This window comes from Medicago sativa, chromosome 1, assembly GCF_051527215.1.
Source record: "Medicago sativa cultivar Bolivia chromosome 1, Bolivia_mono, whole genome shotgun sequence".
Lineage (NCBI taxonomy): Eukaryota > Viridiplantae > Streptophyta > Magnoliopsida > Fabales > Fabaceae > Medicago > Medicago sativa.
Window position 1 is genome coordinate 34,440,690 of NC_140749.1, and position 18,599 is coordinate 34,459,288.

Here is an 18,599-nt window from a genome sequence, read left to right on the forward strand (position 1 = left end):
AAATAAGTATGACGTAAAAAGTTTATTTAATAAATTTTAGACAAACCCGGGTTACGTTTAAGAGATAGAATAAACACGTTTAAGACAAAGAGCAATTGGTTAGCAGCCTCACGCGCTGCATAATACCGTAACAATTATTTTGCTTTCTACTATGCATGCTCTTTTTTCCTGTCATTCAAGCAGACCAACTACTATTTCACTATGCTTGCTTTTTCTTTTCATCAAATCACGGACTGAACATTGCTTTCCTTAATTATTAAATTCTCTTCCTCTCTCTCTTGAACCACAGACTAAAATTCCCTTCTTTTCTTCCCTCTCTCAATCGGTTCCCTCCCTTCTCTCCACCCTCAAACTTTCTTCATCCTTCTTCAAGCTAGCAATTAAGCAAAGGAAAGAATGCAATTAAGGAGCAAGTTTCTTCAACTAGGATCTTTTTATCTAGAGTTTTTCGTGCTAGAATCCTGCTCTATAGAACCAAAGCTTTTGAGCTAAATTTCAGTTTAATTAAGGTGAGTTCTTAGATAGATTCCATCCATGGGAATTATGTGTTTACTCTTGTAAGAAAATTATGAAATTATAGGTTATATGCATAGAAATTGTTACCCCTTTTTATGCCATGCTTGATTAACTTGTGAATACTTGCTATGTTATAGTTTTACAGGTTTTCTATGATCTTTAGAGTCATAATATACTTGGAGATACTTGGTTTTGAGGTTTTTCGGTCAAAAATACCATTTTTACAGGTTATGGACTGTCACTACTCGCCACAGCGAGCTATTACTCGCCACAGCGAGCAGAACGAAGCAGAACCATGGTTCTGCTCGCCTCCAACTCGCCATGGCGAGCAACTGCTCGCCTCCCACACAAAGTTACTTGCCTCGCGAGTAAACAGTGCAGTAATGTTTGCTCGTTTCAGGCTGATTCGGTGATTTTCGTACCGGATTTTCTTGTGCAGTCTTTTATGAAAATAAACCCCTCAAACCAAGATCCCATTTGATGATCTTTTAAAAAAGGTTTTTCTTAAAGATAAAGCAAGTATTTCACATAATTAATAAAGCATGGCAACGAGAGACGAATGAGTTCTTAGTTGGGTAGCGAGCTATATTTTAAGAATGGGAATGAAACTAGAGCCTCGATATAATTTATCGAGGACTAGAACGATTAGCATGAAATGTATGTGTGTATATATGTATGTTAAGATGAGAATTGATTAGTAAATCTTTTTCTAAGAATAATAAATAAAACGTAGGTATTCGTGTCTCTTGCGATCCACATTAGATTGGGATCTCAAGGGGTTCTCGCCAGGGGAATGGGATAAGTTATAAGATGAACTGCACGTTGTTGTGGGAGTCCGATAATTCCTAACTTTTGGTTTCATAGGTTACGTATGGGATTGTGTTCTGGATTACTCCACCCGGGGCTCTCCGTAAAATGAATACAGATAATATTGTTGTTCAACGCTAACTTTTAATATAATGAATGTATATGATTTTATATGTTATGTTGTAATATATGAATGTATGATGCTAATAGTAAGTTAAGAAATGATACCGGTGACGAACTAGGTTTACCCAATCGTCCGGTTTAAGATTATCACGAATATTATTCTGTTTCAACCTTGGTGCGTTTATCGTATCATGGTAAAGCGGTCTTAGGATTCCCCTGATCGCCATGACATGTAGGAGTTAGTAAGACCAATAACAAGTATACGAACTTATGACGGATTTAGTTTGCACTGCCGTCTAAGCAAGCATGACCACACATGTATAATCAACCGCCAGGTTGTATTGTAGACACGTGGTAACCGTAGGTTTCCCCAAGGTTACCAATAGCCTAGGGTTAGGTAGAACTCACTGTGACATTATGTCTCATCCCACTCCTTTTTGTTCAGGTTCACAGGGTTCACGTGGAAAAGGTAAAGAGAATGCTTTGGATTGACCGCGCTTTTGTGGGACAATGTTGTGTCTCATTAATGGATGCATATGTTATATTATGAGATGTGTTGTATTAAACTAAGAATTCAAGTTTCGTACAATTATCTTTGGAACAATAATGTAACATAAGACTCATGTTGGCTTGTATTCTGAATTCGCGACTGATGTCGTATTTGTATTGTATAATTATTGTATCCAATATCAGTATTTAACGAACTTATTGAAAATTCTAGACACTTTCAATTTGGGCGTTACATTTCGGTATCAAAGCAGGTCGTTTCAGATCATGCCTTGGGTGATTAAGATTACAATCTAAGTAGTTGTTCTCTTTGAGTCTAGGATGTTTATTCTCATTGTTATATTTGGTTGAAACTGATCACTTTGACCTAATTATGACTGATAGAACAAAATGTCCGGAGAACGAAGAAGACGAGGCCCGCCAAGGGGCAATCAGAATGCTGAGGAGAATGTCAACCCAGATGCAAATATGTGGGCACAAATGATGCAGCAAAATCAATAGATGATGCAGTTGATGCAGCAGCAGATTCAACAGAATGCCCTGCCTCAACAGCAATGGGCTGCAGCAATGCAGCAGGGCCAAGGTACTCATCAACATCATCCACCTCCACCACCTCCAGTCGTTGGACATCCAGCCTTCCGAGAGTACAATCGGAAAAATCCTCCAGAATTTGATGGTTGTGGTGAACCACAAGATGCAAAGAGGTGGATTAAGCATATGGAGAAGATTTTCCGTATGGCTGATTGCACAGAAGAAGAAAAGGTAATTTTTGCAACCAACCAATTCAGAGGAGCAGCGGAAGACTGGTGGGATACCGCCCAACGCCGTATGATAACCAGTGGAATGGAGATCAACTGGATTAATTTTAAACAAGTGATGCTGGAGAAGTATCTTTCTGTGACTTACAAAGTCAGAAAAGAGCAGGAATTCCTTCACCTGAGGCAGGGCAACATGTCGGTGACTGAGTTCACCAGAAAGTTTGAAGAATTGTCTCATTACTCTACTCATAACGAGTATGCTGGTAATGAAATGTGGAAGGTTAATCAGTGCAAGCATGCTTTAAGGGGTGAAATTTATGCAGTGGTTAGCCAGCAGAGGTTAACAAGTTTTGATGAAATGGTACACAATAGTTTGGAAGCTGAACGGGGTTTTGATAAAGCAATTAAGGAAGGTTCTACAGCTTTTGATAGGAAAAGAGGTAATCCTGTTGACAGCAACCAAGAGAAACTGAAGCCGAAGGTTACTCCTTTGAAAGGAAAGCAGACCAGTATGCCCAAGACTTTCCTAACTTGCAAGAAATGTGGGAAGGCTCATTTGGGAGAATGCAGGATGGGTTCTTGGAATAAACCAAAAGTAAGGATGTGGTAAGGCTCATCCTGCATTCTCCAAAATGAGTCTTCCCACATTTCTTACAAGTCGGGAAAGTCTTGGGCATACTGGTCTGCTTTCCTTTCAAAGGAGTAACCTTCGGCTTCAGTTTCTCTTGGTGCCTGTCAACAGGATTACCTCTTTTCCTATCAAAAGTTGTATAACCTTCCTTAATTGCTTTATCAAAACCCCGTTCAGCTTCCAAACTATTGTGTACCATTTCATCAAAACTTGTTAACCTCTGCTGGCTAACCACTGCATAAATTTCACCCCTTAAAGCATGCTTGTACTGATTAACCTTCCACATTTCATTACCAACATACTCGTTATGAGTAGAGTAACGAGACAATTCTTAAAACTTTCTGGTGAACTCAGTCACTGACTTGTTGCCCTGCCTCAGGTGAAGGAATTCCTGCTCTTTTCTGACTTTGTAAGTCACAGAAAGATACTTCTCCAGCATCACTTGTTTAAAATTAATCCAGTTGATCTCCATTCCACAGGTTATCATACGGCGTTGGGCGGTATCCCACCAGTCTTCCGCTGCACCTCTGAGTTGGTTGGTTGCAAAAATTAACTTTTCTTCATCTGTGCAATCAGCCATACGGAAAATCTTCCCCATATGCTTAATCCACCTCTTTGCATCTTGTGGTTCACCACGACCATCAAATTCTGGAGGATTATTCGGATTGTACTCTCGAAAGGCTGGATGTCCAACGACTGGACGTGGTGGAGGTGGATGTTGTTGATGAGTACCTTAGCCCTGCTGCATAGCTGCAGCCCATTGATGTTGAGACTGGGCATTCTGTTGAATCTGTTGCTGCATCAACTGCATCATCTGTTGATTTTGCTGCATCATTTGTGCCCACATATTTGCATCCAGGTTGGCATTCTCCTCAACATTCTGATTGCCCCTTGGCCGGCCTCGTCTTCTTCGTTCTTTGAACATTTTGTTCTATCTGTCATATTTAGGTCAAAGTGATCAATTTCAACCAAATATAACAATGAGAATAAATATCCCAGACTCAAAGAGAACAGCTACTTAGATTGTAATCTTAATGACCCAAGGCATGATCTGAAACGACCTACTCTGATACCAAAATGTAACGCCCAAATGGAAAGTGTCTAGAATTTTCAATAAGTTCGTTAAATACTGATATTGGATACAATAATTATACAATACTAATATGACATCAGTCGCGAATTCAGAATACAAGCCAACATGAGTCTTATGTTACATTATTGTTCCAAAGATAATCGTACGAAACTTGAATTCTTAGTTTAATACAACACATCTCATAATATAACATATGCATCCATTAATGAGACACAACATTGTCCCACAAAAGCGCGGTCAATCCAAAGCTTTCTCTTTACCTTTTCCACGTGGACCCTGTGAACCTGAACAAAAAGGAGTTTGATGAGACATAATGTCTCAGTGAGTTCTACCTAACCCTAGGCTGTTGGTAACCTTGGGGAAACCTACGGTTACCACGTGTCTACAATACAACCTGGCGGTTGATTATACGTGTGTGGTCATGCTTGCTTAGACGGTAGTGCAAACTAAATCCGTCATAAGTTCGTATACTTGTTATTGGTCTTACTAACTCCTAAATGTCATGGCGATCAGGGGAATCGTAAGACCGCTTTACCATGATACGATAAACACACCAAGGTTGAAACAGAATAATATTCATGACATAATCTTAAATCAGACGATTGGGGAAACCTAGTTCGTCATCGGTATCATTTCTTAACTTACTATAAGCATCATACATTCATATCATACAACATAACATATAAAATTATATACATTCATTATATTAAAAGTTAGCGTTGAACAACAATATTATCTGTATTCATTTTACGGAGAGCCCCGGGTGGAGTAATCCCGAACACTATCCCATACGTAACCGATGAAACCAAAAGTTAGGAATTATCGGACTCCCTCAGTAACGTGTGGTTCATCTTATAACTTATCCCATTCCCCTGGCGAGAACCCCTTGAGATCCCAACCTAATGTGGATCGCAAGAGACACGAATACCTACGTTTTACTTATTATTCTTAGAAAAAGATTTACTAATCAATTCTCATCTTAACATACATATACACATACATACATTTCATGCTAATCGTTCAAGTTCTCGATAAACTATATCGAGGCTCTAGTTTCATTCCCATTCTTAAAATATAGCTCGCTACCCGACTAAGAACTCATTCGTCTCTCGTTGCCATGCTTTATTAATTATGTGAAATACTTGCTTTATCTTTAAGAAAAACCTTTTTTAAAAGATCATCAAATGGGATCTTGGTTTGAGGGGTTTATTTTCATAAAAGACTGCACAAGTAAATCCGGTACGAAAATCACCGAATCTGCCTGAAACGAGCAAACAGTGCATTACTGCACTGTTTACTCGCGAGGCGAGTAACTTTGTGTGGGAGGCGAGCAGTTGCTCGCCATGGCGAGTTGGAGGCGAGCAGAACCATTGTTCTGCTTCGTTCTGCTCGCTGTGGCGAGTAATAGCTCGCTATGGCGAGTAGTGACAGTCCAGAACCTATAAAAATTGTATTTTTGACCCAAAAACCTCAAAACCAAGTATCTCCAAGTATATTATGACTCTAAGGATCATAGAAAACCTGTAAAACTTTAACATAGCAAGTATTCACAAGTTAATCAAGCATGGCATAAAAAGGGGTAACAATTTCTATGCATATAACCTATAATTTCATATTTTCTTACAAGAGTAAACACATAATTCCCATGGGTGGAATCTATCTAAGAACTCACCTTAATTAAACTGTAATTTAGCTCAAAAGCTCTGGTTATAAATAGCAGGATTCTAGCAAGAAAAACTCTAGATAAAAAGATCCTAGTTGAAGAAACTTGCTCCTTAATTGCACTCTTTCCTTTGCTTAATTGCTAGCTTGAAGAAGGATGAAGAAAGTTTGAGGGTGGAGAGAAGGGAGAGAACCGATTGAGAGAAGGAAGAAAAGAAGGGAATTTTAGTATCTGGTTCAAGAGAGAGAGGAAGAGAATTTAATAATGAAGGAAAGCAATGTTCAGTCCGTGATTTGATGAAAAGAAAAAGCAAGCATAGTGAAATAGCAGTTGGTCTGCTTGAATGACAGGAAAAAAGAGCATGCATAGTAGAAAGCAAAATAATTGTTACGGTATTATGCAGCTGGTGAGGCTGCTAAGCAATTGTTCTTTGTCTTAAACGCGTTTATTCTATCTCTTAAAGGTAACTCGGGCTTGTCTAAAATTTATTAAATAAACTTTTTACGTCATACTTATTTTTCCATAAACATTAGTCCTCTTAACTCGTTAGACTGGTAATATTCCAAATACCAACTTGCGGGATATTACACTAGAGTCTGGTTTCGATCCAGGGACCTGTGGGCCACTTTCAATTTGGGCATTACAAGATATGTATTGAGGGTTTGAATCCGCACTTTAATATATCAAACGTTTATGCATATTTTTCAACAACTCAACTAGTTTTTCTTTCAAACGTCAATACTACCCATAAAAAAATCTAAACTGGACCCCACAGTATATCCATTTGTGCACATAATAATTTACCAAAAACTCAATAGTAAAAAATTCCAGACAAAGACCCGTTGCCGTTAGGGGGACAGATTCAAGATTCATTTTTCTAAGTAATGTGTTGGACATTAATTAGATTTGTTTCACGTTTAAGAGTAGATTAATCCAAATGTGTTCTTGAAGTTGGTTTTCTAACAAGTTATCGGTGGAGGAACAAAAAAAATACACTGTCTAGGGGCGTGAAGATCTCATCACGAGCTAGGGTTGTGCCTGACATGTTGGTTGGCGGTGTCACAGTTGGTAGCTGACATACTGATGATCAAGTAACTCTGTCGAATAGATTAAACTTGTACTTAAAAGTGGATTTATGGACTAACATGAGGATCAATCTCCATTGTTGTTCGCAAAGAATTACTCGTGCAGAACCATACTTGAGAATTTGGCTACTCATTCCATACCAATTATCCAAGATCCTCTTACATAAAGCCATTGGTTTGTGTGCAACCACAACATATCTGCAAGGCGATATTGATGCTCTTAGATGAATCATCATTGGTCCTGGTCATCCCAATGCAATTTTAGGATTGCTCGTCTCCCATGGAATAATGTGTTGATTTGCTTTACATTTCACATTTTTATATACCAATATAGTTAAAACTAAGCCAATCAAGCTTGTAAGCATCTATCTACATTGGTAAGCAATAATTTTTTATTGTAAGCATGGAACTCATTTTCAGCTTAAGTCGAATTGTTTAGTATCAAGAACATGGAATTCAACTACTATTTCAAGACAAGATCAGATCATGATTTGCTAGATTCAAAAATGATGATGGGCACATGATACATGCAGAAGTATAAGCCTGGACAGCTAAGAAAAGAGAGAACGGGGAAAGAAACAAAAAAGTAAATAATTATCTAATGACCAAGAATCATTATTTCAACGAGATTATTGAATGACCAAAATGTAGAACTGCATCAATATCATAAACAGTGAGTCTTGATTGTTTCATTCCACTTATGAACAAAAGGACTATTAGACTTTATTGGAATTTCTGAAATCTAAATTATGTACAACCCAACAACAGTTTTCATTATTGGTGAAAAAAAAAAAAAAAAAAACAGCATTAACATTAATATCACATGTTAACTCAAAGCAGTATCTTTATTGCCAGGTTCACTTGTTGCATGTTCTTAAATTATGTTAAGCACCATAGTGTAAGTTACACCACCAGTTGACCCGAACGGATGAGCTGATATGCTTGAGTAGTTTCTACATCTTTGAACGACTGCGGCTCAAGCTAGCTTCAATTGAACCATGTGGCTCGTCCGTTGGTAAATACACATCGTCATCAAACTGCATAAGAATCAGTAGGCATTTATAAGTATTCTTGATGTCACGGTAGTATGAGAAACCTATATTTTTGTAGTAACTGTTAAAATATTACAAACTCAAGAAAAGGTGATGCCGTGGTTGTATGAAAACATAACGGGTTCTATCAACTTCTGCAAGCTTTTCAGGGAAAAGATTCAATACCTTTACAAACTGACCATTCTTGTTTGAGAGATTGACTGGTATGAAATGAATGTTTGGCATCTTTAGTTGAATAGAAGCTATGTCAGGAAATCTGAATCACAACATTTAATTTTCAGTCGCAACATGATTATAGCATATGCACTAAACTTGTGGCACGACCAACATTATGTGGCTGTGAGACACAGACTTCAGAATAAGATTAGGATCCAATTAAACAGAGATATCATGTCTAATAAATACTGATAGAATACTTTGTAATTATCTTATTAATTGCTTTTAAACATATAAAGTGTCTCCGTGGTGAAGATGAAACTTGAAACATACGGTTTCACCATATCCTTTCTATTTTCCTCTCTCCTTCATCAGAGGCAATAGAGAGGTAGATCTATTTAGACACACAGAGGGTAGGATTGAGACAAACCTGTTTAGTGCCGCCTTTGCCATCTGGTAGAGGGTGGCTTGAACAGATGGGCTATAGACCCCTTCCTTTGGAGAGCCAAAAAATGTGTCAAGCAAAACTTTTTTCACATCCAGGTACTTTTCTGTAAAATAAAGAGGCTTCTTGGGGACGCTATATAACGATTCATATGAATACCTACAACCACATTTAATATAGAAGAATGAATTATATTCTCCTAGTTAAAGAGAACACGTGTACACTGATTTCCTTAGTTGGAGGATGTGGTAAAAACTTCAACCAAATAATGAATGAAAAGAAAATTTGTAGAAATTGTGTTAGTAATAGGACTCCTAAGGGCAGAAGTTATAGATACTAGTGGTTTATTTAATAATATTATAAATAAGTAACTGTTACTTGTCTGCAGTAATTGCTGTCTACTAGACTTCTATGTAACAGCTATAGGACTTAGTATTATAAATAAGATGCAGAGGAAAAGAAAGGCATTCAGGGATTGGGATAAAGGATTGGTAGGGAGAGACCAAGCTCTCGAATTCTTGGAGGGGAGAGAACCAAGACTCTCGAATTTCTTGGGATTATATTGTACAATTACTATTAGTTTATATTTTGATATCAGTTCCTATCAACTGGTATCAGAGTTTATATTTTGTATGTGGGTTGGTTTGGGAGAGACTAGGCTCTCTAACTCCTAGAGGTTGGTTACCTTTCTGCAGTTACTTTCCTGTATCAATAATAATAGATCATTCCCTTATTATTATGCTATAATCTCCCAAATACCATAGAATTATCATCGGTATTTATTCACATCTGAACCAGTATCTAACACTGGTATCAAAGCAGTTCTGATCCAGGGAAAGAAATTCACAGTAGGGGGGAAATGGACATGCCACAATTTGACGGCAGCGGTGACGCTTATTGGTGGTTGATTTGTATTGAGAAACATTTTGATGTCGTGGGAACACAGGAGGGTGAGAAGTTGCTGGAGGCGGTGAAAGCCTTGCGAAACCGTGCTCTCGTATGGTGGCAGTGGTGGAGTCGATGCCATCCACATGCGAGTTGGCGAGCGTTTCACGTTGCATTCATTTGGCATTTTAAGCCAGAGTATAGAGACCTTCTACCTATATCGGATGAAGAAGAGGAATCTGGATTGGAATGGGAGTCGTCGACGCCTCACACATTCAGCCTTCAATCAGAAGAAACTGATCAAGGAAATTCTGAACTCATTCAGACAGCAGAAGAGGAAAAGGTAGAGAATGCAGAAGAAATGGATGCAGAAAATTCCTCCATGAATGTCATCATTGTGGAAAAGCAACAAGAGACCAAAACAGATCTGTGCAAATTTCTTGGTATCGACAGACTCTTTTATGAACATGGTATGAGTAGTGTGTTCGAATCGAGGGCGAAATTGCCTAGAAAAATTATCGGAGAGGGATGGGTTTCACTCGAGTTTGGCGGCCTACCTCCACCGTTGCCAAAGCCGCCAGATCCAGATGTGTTTGTGGTGAAGAGTGGATTATCCTCTGGTTTGATCGAACTGGCACTATGCCTATTGCTGCCGAAAATTCCTCCCCAAAAGAGAGTGTCTGATGCATGCATTAATTATCATGTTTCACACCTTGCTCTGTCACTCTACTTCAAGTTATGGGACCCTGGTGGACAGTTATGTTATCCTTCACCTTGAGGACAAGGTGAGTCTTTAGGGGGGGAGTATTGTTAGTAATAGGACTCCTAAGGGCAGAAGTTATAGATACTAGTGGTTTATTTAATAATATTATAAATAAGTAACTGTTACTTGTCTGCAGTAATTGCTGTCTACTAGACTTCTATGTAACAGCTATAGGACTTAGTATTATAAATAAGATGCAGAGGAAAAGAAAGGCATTCAGGGATTGGGATAAAGGATTGGTAGGGAGAGACCAAGCTCTCGAATTCTTGGAGGGGAGAGAACCAAGACTCTCGAATTTCTTGGGATTATATTGTACAATTACTATTAGTTTATATTTTGATATCAGTTCCTATCAAATTGTTATGAAATTCATCAATAATTAAGCCTATAGAATCAACCTCTGGAAGAATGAGGGGTCTGTTTTAAATCTTATGACTTTTCTACATACATTACAGGAAGCCAACTTAGTTCTTACAAGTTCATTAAAATTTGCTAAGTGTGTTTAGTTCTACGGTGACGAAAATTGATCTGAATGAATTGATTTTGGCTAAAAAAGTCACTTGAATATAAAGTGATTTATGTTTGGATACATTCATGTAAAAGTGGGTTAACTAATAAATATAAGGCTAAAAATCAATCGTAGAAGCAAAAACTCCAAATTCTGTTTTCAAGTTAAAATCAATTCTACTCAAGAGCAACCAAACATGTCAAAATCAATTTTACACCTCTAGAATCAGTTCTGGCAGCTCCAAGCATTGAATCAAATATAGGCCAAGACTCGGTACAGAAAAAAGAAATTACCTCCATAGTGCAGTTACTTCTGTTGCCAGCATCCTTTCGCGTGTATCAGGAAGTATGGTATACTTGTCCCTTATAAAACCCTCAAAACCAGACTGCTCGCAAATGACAACAAATCCAAAAGAAAATCAGCTTGTATTTTCTTAGCATGTGCAATCTCTCTGAAACTGTATACTATGATACTGAATATATAACTATTATTTTGTATATATCATTTACAACCATGGAAGAAATTTTAAACACCAAACAACAAAAAATAAGGACGTACAGAAGTACGATTGGGAAAACTACATGAGAATTAAAGCAGAAGTTCGTATTCTATATTACAAGCTTACTTTGGTTGTCTTCAACACTGACAATCCTTCAATACCAGAAGTCAATTGTAGTGCACCAGACTTTTTTACTATTGCCTCTGTTGTATGCTTCTCAGATCCAAGTTTGAAACCTTAGAAAAAAATAAAATCAAACAACTTAATGATGGAAAAGAAACAAACAACAGTTTATATTTATAACTGAATTTCAAACATATTGTTTTTTTAACCAATGATACTTAAATAAAGAATAAACTGAAAAATGATTAGCTCTAATCAATAGTTCCAATATTATACACAAGTTTTGGACCAAATAATAGATGAATCAAACTATCACCAAAATACGTCAGGTTTTATAACGAAAGATAGAAACTTCAACTGTCACAAAAGGTAAATACAAAAGCTAACAGAGAACCCCTACACAGAATGCAATATATACATACACCTTCTGAAACATGCACTATTGCAGTGTATAATATGACTAACCATGGTCATGAGGTTGACCATCCACATTAACACGCTCCCACGGTTTCTCCACAATTTTTACAATAGCAGTGGTAACCTGCAAAAAACAAGTAGGAATTTCATTTTATTCTAGTAAGGTAAATGATTGTAAAAAAAATAAATTAAAAGAAAGAGCATAGTACAACATAACTAAAAAACCAACAAAAATATGAATAATTTCTATAATAGGGAATTAAATTCTCAGTTACCAACCTGGCTGTAAAATGATGTGAAATGTTTGGCAAGTAAAATGGCAAAGTCCTCCACAGAAAGTATTTCCGAACATTCCTTTGCTTTTGCATACACCTAATTACACATTACTTAAAAATTCAAAACTGATGTGAACATGTGTGATGGAGAATGAAAATGATCTAGCAGTAGATGACATATTACATCAACATACAGTATTTCTTCTAACCACATGCAAACATTTCCTGTTTTGTATAAATTCATTATAACATAAACATATCCTAGAACAAGAAACTATTATTAAAGTTGTGTGTATGATTAACCTTCAAATTTCAAACTTAGTCAAATTTGGCTTAGATACCATGACAATGTCATATACTACTAGTTTCCTTACGAAGGTATATTGAATTAAGACTATTTGACATAAATTTTTTTTTTCAATATTCTAAAAGACTATTTATATTTGGATTGGCATATTTTAGCTTATCTACTGTCATAAGCACTTTTGACACTATTTGGGAGACCTTATGTAAACAACAAATGACATGGTTATAAGTAATTTTCAACTTATTTGCGCTCCAGGATAGCTTATGAAGAAAACTTATAGATCAGATCATACGAAAGCAGAATGAATGAGCTTATTTGAGCTATAAGCTGCAAAATAAATTGTTTATCCATACAGGGCCTATATAAGAATGTAATGTCCTATATGTTTTAAAAAAAATTAAGATTTTGTAAGTCTAACTTAAGCCGTAAGAATATTTATATTTACATAAAACTTCATAGTCTTGCTTGAAATCCCAAAATTTTTTAATAAAAAAGGTATTTTAAAATCTGAATTCAGTACATCTCCTAAAAAGTATCAACAGCACACATCTAAAACCTGTTTGGATTGGCTTATTTTGGAATTTATGCAAAACAGCTTATACAAATAAATAAGCTTTTATGTATTATTCATAAGCTTGTCAAGATAGTTTATGACAAAACATCTTATAAACACACAATTTTCGTTAACGAGAACTTGTGAATTAAGCCAAAAAAAATATATTCATTCAAATTGATAGAATACATAGAAAATAACACACAAGTTTCTAAAAACGAAAATGATGAATCTGAAACAAATTCGATGATCATCATAAAGTGAAGTCTCTTTAAAGATCCAAAACATTGAAAGCCACAAACTCAACAAACACAAATCAGCTCACAGATTCAAATTCAAACTACAAAAATCAGAATCCTCAAACGATAAAAAAAAAATCATAAAAATAAAAAAAAAGGGGGGGTGAGTTAGTAAATTACGGTGTTCTTCATAGTATCAGTAGCAACAATATCAGAATTATCATCACGAATATAAGAGTTAACACAATCTGAAAGAAGATTGATACTAACGCGCCACTCAACAACAAAGTGTTGTTTACCATCTTTACTTTTCCATACACGAGCTACTCTTACTCTCTCTTTTCCATGTCTCTGTTCGAATTCGAAACCTTCCACGTTCTTCGCCATCGATCGTGTTTTTTTTTTTTCTTTTTTTTTTTTTGAGATGGTTAAGTTTTCTACGTCGTTCTATTCTATTTATAACTAAATGAATGTTGTACTTTAGAACTTAGGAGGATAAGGACAGTTCAGTATTTTATGCCCGGTGGTTTTACTTTCATTTCTGAGTGCGGCTTGTAACATCATTGTCTCAACAAATTGAGTATTCAACTCGGTTCGGATTGGCTTATTTTTTAACATACGAAAACTGTAAATAAATAAGTTTTATATTAATTTTTTTTTTAAAAAACAAAGTTTTTTATTAACTTCCTTTTAAAGAAAGTTTTATATTAACTTATAAGTTTCTAGTTACCTTAAAAAAAAAAAGTTCTTAGTTACGAAAATTGTATTTTTATAAAAAAAAAAAATTAGTAAATTATTTTGACAAGTTTATGAAAGATACATAAAAACTAATTTATTTGTATAAACTGTTTTGTTTTGATCGTACCTGGTCATAAGGTGGCTGTCGGTGCTTCTTTAATGCGGTGGTTGAAGGTGGAGGAAATGCGTCAGTTGAATACTGGAACGGTGGAGGGGTGTACCTGTAGACACTCCAACGCTCAAATCAGTAGAGGTCAAGAATGGGTAGGCATGGCAACAAAAACCATACTCGTGGTTACCCACCCGAACCAAACTCAATTTGACGGGTTTTCCCCGTTTTGACTGGGTTTGGATACGGGTTTAGGTTTTCCCCGATTTCAAAACACGGGTATGGGACGGGTAACGGGTATATAGGTACCCACCCCGAACCCATACCCAAACCCGTCCCGAATTTAAAAAAACTACTTTATGTTGATATGCCATGTTATTTTATTCGATAATTGCCGTCTTATAAAAACTACCGTTGATATTTAAAGGAGCAACTAAATCAATCGGTCAAACAAATGTTAAAGTGAACATATTGTTGGATAATGCATTACAATATTTCTTTAGTGGTTGCAAAAAAACTTGTATTTTTTATTAAAAATAAGGGTCCTGCTAACCGGTGCCCCCGGGGCACTGGTTAAGCATACCCTAAAAGGGAATTATTACCATAAAAGGAAACTGTTTTTGTCTTTATTATAAATTAATTACACAATTTCAATGCATCAACTACTATATAATTTCCTTTTTCATACCCTTAACCAGTGCCTCGGGGGCACTGATTAGCATTTCCCTAAAAATAATTATTCAATGCGGGGACGGGGATGGGGCGGGGATACCCGAACCCGTCGGGGACAAGGATGGGGTTCAATTTCTCATCCTCGTTAGGTATGGGTAGGGTAATGAGTAAGTATATGAGAATCGGGTATGGGGACGGGGAATGTAAAACTCGTCCCCATCCCGCCCCATTGCCATGCCCAAGAATGGGGGTTTAGAAGTGAAAGAGATTCTACCTTAGAGGCTGTGAGGAGCCTCCTTTATATATAGGTGGCTGAATGCAAAGCCGTTGTAATGGCACACGAGTGTCCGGTGGTTATGAAATAGTGGGAAGTGTAACCGTCGGTGAGATATTCGCAGGAAGTGTGTAAAGAGACGTTACAGTTCGTTTGAACTGATCTCTGTTGCTCCGTGCACCCCTTCGCAGGGAAGGGGTGTGTGGCGAGTAAGCTGCCAAATGTAGCACTTGGGCTTGATTTGTTATTGGGCCTAAGCGATTGGGCCTAGGTCTCTGATCGATCCAGAACGGTAGCCCCCCAAGTCTTGGCTCTTGGTAAAGAGTGTTGACTTAAGACTGAGCGAGGGATCTGATCGCGGAGGCCTTATAAGGACTTTAACATATATCCTGATAAAGGAGATGATGTGGGGGATGTACTCATGTTAATGTAGAAGCTTGCTCGGCACGCTAGTGATGGAACAGTGTTTGCTCTCCACGAGACATCTTGCAAGTTCTATTATGAGTAGGCCAGATAGATGGAGTTATGGATATACCTCAGAACCTATCACATCGGCGATTATGTTGATGTCAGGGTTAACGATGTCGTTCATGGAAACGAGTCTGACAGGATCTTAAGCATGCTCGCTTTGATATGGCTATCTTATGGCATGTACGCAACGGAACTAGATAGTTCTCGATGGGAATGTCTCACAAGATTTTATCAACAGCGACCAGGTAAAGGGGCGAACATACCTCGGGACCTATCATATCGGCGATCATATCGACATCAGGGTTAAAGGCGATGTGCACATGACAGTGCTCGCTGAACCTTCTGATGTGTCTGTCACATGATATGGTATGAGTACGTTTTTTATAAGTGAGGTGTGTTCGGATACCATATACTCATTCATACTTCCGTGGAGTGAAAAGATTCCATCGTCAGAGAGTTGGTCATTTGTCCATCAGTAATCAATACCCATGTCTCAGGGGCAAGACTGAGGGGACATGACCTTTGGTTCCTTGATGCCACATGTAAAGGCTATGACAGTACTTGAGTACCTAGTGCCCTGAGGGCATCTCGGTTTACGTTCCCAAGGCTTTATCATAATCGTTGATTTGATCCTGACGTTTGGGAATCAACTGCATTTGATCAGAACCGTTGGATGTGTGGATAGGCGTGATCTGGACTATTGCTTCGTTTTACTAATGAATGGTTGCATGTGAAGGACTGCACCGGATCACACTCACTGTCTTCTAAAAGGTTGTGAGGAAAATATAAATAGTTTCAAACGTATGTTTGGAAACACTGTATTATTTTCGCATTTTCAGCAACCCAGAAAACTTCATATTACTTTCAAGTGTTCCAGTGCATTTTGGTCCTTCAACCTTTCATCTTCAAGTCTAGTCCTTCACCAACTCTAACACATGTTCGTTTCTCCTGCATTCTTCCTCTATTTTACTGATTTGATCATCGTAGTTTTTGTTAAAAAAACTGTAATCTTGCATGAGTAGTTTAGGGTTACTCCGTTACGGTGGTTTCCACCGTTGTTTTGGTGGTTTCCATTGTGTACGAGGAGTTTTAGGACTTAGATTATGTTTTGATGTTGTATTTTGATGAGAAACCACTGCGATGAGTGATGACTTAGTTAATAAGTTTTTGACATGTTGCTGCCGGAAAATGAGGTTTCTCCGTTAAAGGAAAGGTGGTTTTTGACGCGAGGCTGCCTTTCTTGTGGAAAGTTATCACCTTTTTGCCTTTTTCCCTTCGATTTGTTATCATTTGCGAAGATGTTCAATCCCTTCCTCGCCATGGTCGATCTGATAGGTGAATAAAGTGTGGATCTGATGATTAGATTCACTTTTTCCTTTCCTTATCTTTCAGGTTTCTTATGGCCAATAACTCCTGGATGGGGGACGAACCGTTGGAAATCGGCTCTTCTTTTGCTTCGGATGGGACGGCGGAAACCCCTTTCAGCTCTGTAGGGAGGAGGGAAGATTGGGAGGTGGTGCTCCCGAGTACCTCGGATAGAGTGTGCTCACACTTCCCAAATCACTCCTTCCATATGTACGAGGTGGTATTTAAATATATAGGTTTCCGGTTGCCATTCTCAGATTTCCAGCGGGAAGTCTTTCGGTGGACGAAGATGTCCCCTCAGATTCACCCCAATTCTTATGCTTTTATAAGGGCATTCGAATTGGTGTGTCAACATCTCCAGATCGCCCCCTCCAAGCACTTATTTTTCACTCTTTTCACCGGTCAACGGGGAGCAGATAGGGGAGGTGGTTCTGGCTGGGTGTCCTTCCGCCAAAAAGAGAAGATGTTCAACAGCTTTGCAGGGAAGGTGGGGAGCTTTAAAGAGCGCTACTTTTTGGTGAAACCGAAAAGTGAAGCTGTTCTCAATAACCTTCCACGGGCTGTAGAAGAACCCTTGGCGGAGGGTGGCGAAGCCCCTGCTCGAGTCCCCTACTTCCCCCTAGAGTCGTGTGGCAACCATTATAACTTCAAGACGAGCAATTTTGGCTGTACCTTTGCTCCGCTGCCTGATGATGGGAAAGTGGCTCACGATAAGCTATGGGCTTATGTGAGGGCCTTTACGTCTGCGAGGTCGGTGGGTGTGGGCGGAAAAGAGGTCATCGGGCTTCGTTTCATCAATACCCACGACTTAATGTTGTCGGAGGATCCGATGGATCTGGTCAATAGTTTTACCTTTCTTGCCCTTTCCTTTTTATTGTCTTTTTCTCCTTCTATCTAACATATTTTTTGTACTTTATGTTTGTAGGAAAACTGCAGAACCTCCAGGAGCTTGTAAATAGGACAAACAAGAAGTTGGCCGAGAGGAACAAGAAGAAAGATGTCCATTCAGTGGGAAACCATATAGTTGGGGCGGTTTCTGGTTCTTCCTCCGGCCTGGTGGTGGACCTAGTCGATGATGACCATGTTGGTGGAAATGTTGCTAACTCCGCCAAGAGGAAGAGGGTGGAAGCGGTCGACAGGGAGATGGGTTCTCCCTTTAAAGTTATTCCACTCTAAGTGGTCGACAAGGAGATGGGTTCACTTCCAGCTGCCTAGTGTTTGGTCCGAGTCGGATCGGTACGATTCTCATTCGACCCTCTGCCTGAGTGACCTAGAGTTGAATGTTATTCAGGACCTTGCAGCTACTGGTCGGAGCAAAGTAATGACTGAAGGGATCATTCCTGCGATGAAGGCCATGGAAATAGCAGTTGTTGTGAATAACGCCTCGACTGAGGGCGAAGTCATGGATGAGGTGCTGGTGAAGGAGAGGGACGCTCTGATGGCCAAGGTATCCAAGCTAGAGGAATCAGTGGCTAGTGCAAAGACAGTGTTAGAGGGGAAGGACAGCCGGGTTGTTTTGCAGGAAAAACAGGTGGCGGATGCTTAGAAGGCTCTGGAGCAGGCGG

The 18,599-nt window shown here is 38.4% G+C and overlaps 3 protein-coding genes and 2 long non-coding RNA genes across 5 annotated transcripts; 3 read left to right on the forward strand and 2 right to left on the reverse strand.

Moving 5' to 3' along the window:
* Positions 1 to 154: 154 nt before the first annotated feature.
* On the forward strand, positions 155 to 2,177 carry LOC146954541 (uncharacterized). Its single transcript, XR_015013788.1, has 2 exons — positions 155 to 509; positions 1,892 to 2,177. It is a non-coding gene; the product is annotated as an uncharacterized LOC146954541 (long non-coding RNA).
* Positions 2,178 to 2,454: 277 nt separating this feature from the next.
* LOC146954542 (uncharacterized) lies at positions 2,455 to 3,321 on the forward strand. The gene has a single exon (XM_085744997.1). The coding sequence runs from the start codon at positions 2,455 to 2,457 to the stop codon at positions 3,319 to 3,321; it is 867 nt and encodes a 288-aa protein (XP_085601123.1).
* Positions 3,322 to 4,437: 1,116 nt separating this feature from the next.
* On the reverse strand, positions 4,438 to 6,564 carry LOC146954543 (uncharacterized). The gene is made up of 2 exons (XR_015013798.1): positions 6,108 to 6,564; positions 4,438 to 4,719 (listed from the first exon to the last, which is right to left on the reverse strand). It is a non-coding gene; the product is annotated as an uncharacterized LOC146954543 (long non-coding RNA).
* A 1,234-nt stretch (positions 6,565 to 7,798) lies between these two features.
* Positions 7,799 to 13,835, reverse strand: LOC146954544 (uricase / urate oxidase / nodulin 35). Its single transcript, XM_085716908.1, has 8 exons — positions 13,586 to 13,835; positions 12,311 to 12,403; positions 12,080 to 12,155; positions 11,618 to 11,727; positions 11,286 to 11,377; positions 8,822 to 8,995; positions 8,401 to 8,491; positions 7,799 to 8,220 (listed from the first exon to the last, which is right to left on the reverse strand). Exons 1-8 carry the CDS (start codon positions 13,790 to 13,792, stop codon positions 8,137 to 8,139), a joined length of 927 nt encoding a protein of 308 aa, XP_085573034.1. The 5' UTR covers positions 13,793 to 13,835; the 3' UTR covers positions 7,799 to 8,136.
* On the forward strand, positions 9,022 to 11,005 carry LOC146954545 (uncharacterized). The gene has a single exon (XM_085716916.1). It carries the CDS (start codon positions 9,696 to 9,698, stop codon positions 10,497 to 10,499), a length of 804 nt encoding a protein of 267 aa, XP_085573042.1. The 5' UTR covers positions 9,022 to 9,695; the 3' UTR covers positions 10,500 to 11,005.
* Positions 13,836 to 18,599: the final 4,764 nt, after the last annotated feature.

Excerpts from the sequence above, each read along its gene's own strand:
- LOC146954544 (XM_085716908.1), bottom strand. The coding sequence starts at position 13,792 with ATGGCGAAGAACGTGGAAGGTTTCGAATTCGAACAGAGACATGGAAAA. Across the intron at positions 12,404-13,585 it reads CTGATACTATGAAGAACACC|GTGTATGCAAAAGCAAAGGA; the intron begins GTAATTTACTAA and ends ATGTGTAATTAG. Across the intron at positions 8,492-8,821 it reads GCAAAGGCGGCACTAAACAG|ATTTCCTGACATAGCTTCTA; the intron begins GTTTGTCTCAAT and ends GTTGTGATTCAG.
- LOC146954542 (XM_085744997.1), top strand. The coding sequence starts at position 2,455 with ATGATGCAGTTGATGCAGCAGCAGATTCAACAGAATGCCCTGCCTCAA.
- LOC146954545 (XM_085716916.1), top strand. The coding sequence starts at position 9,696 with ATGGACATGCCACAATTTGACGGCAGCGGTGACGCTTATTGGTGGTTG.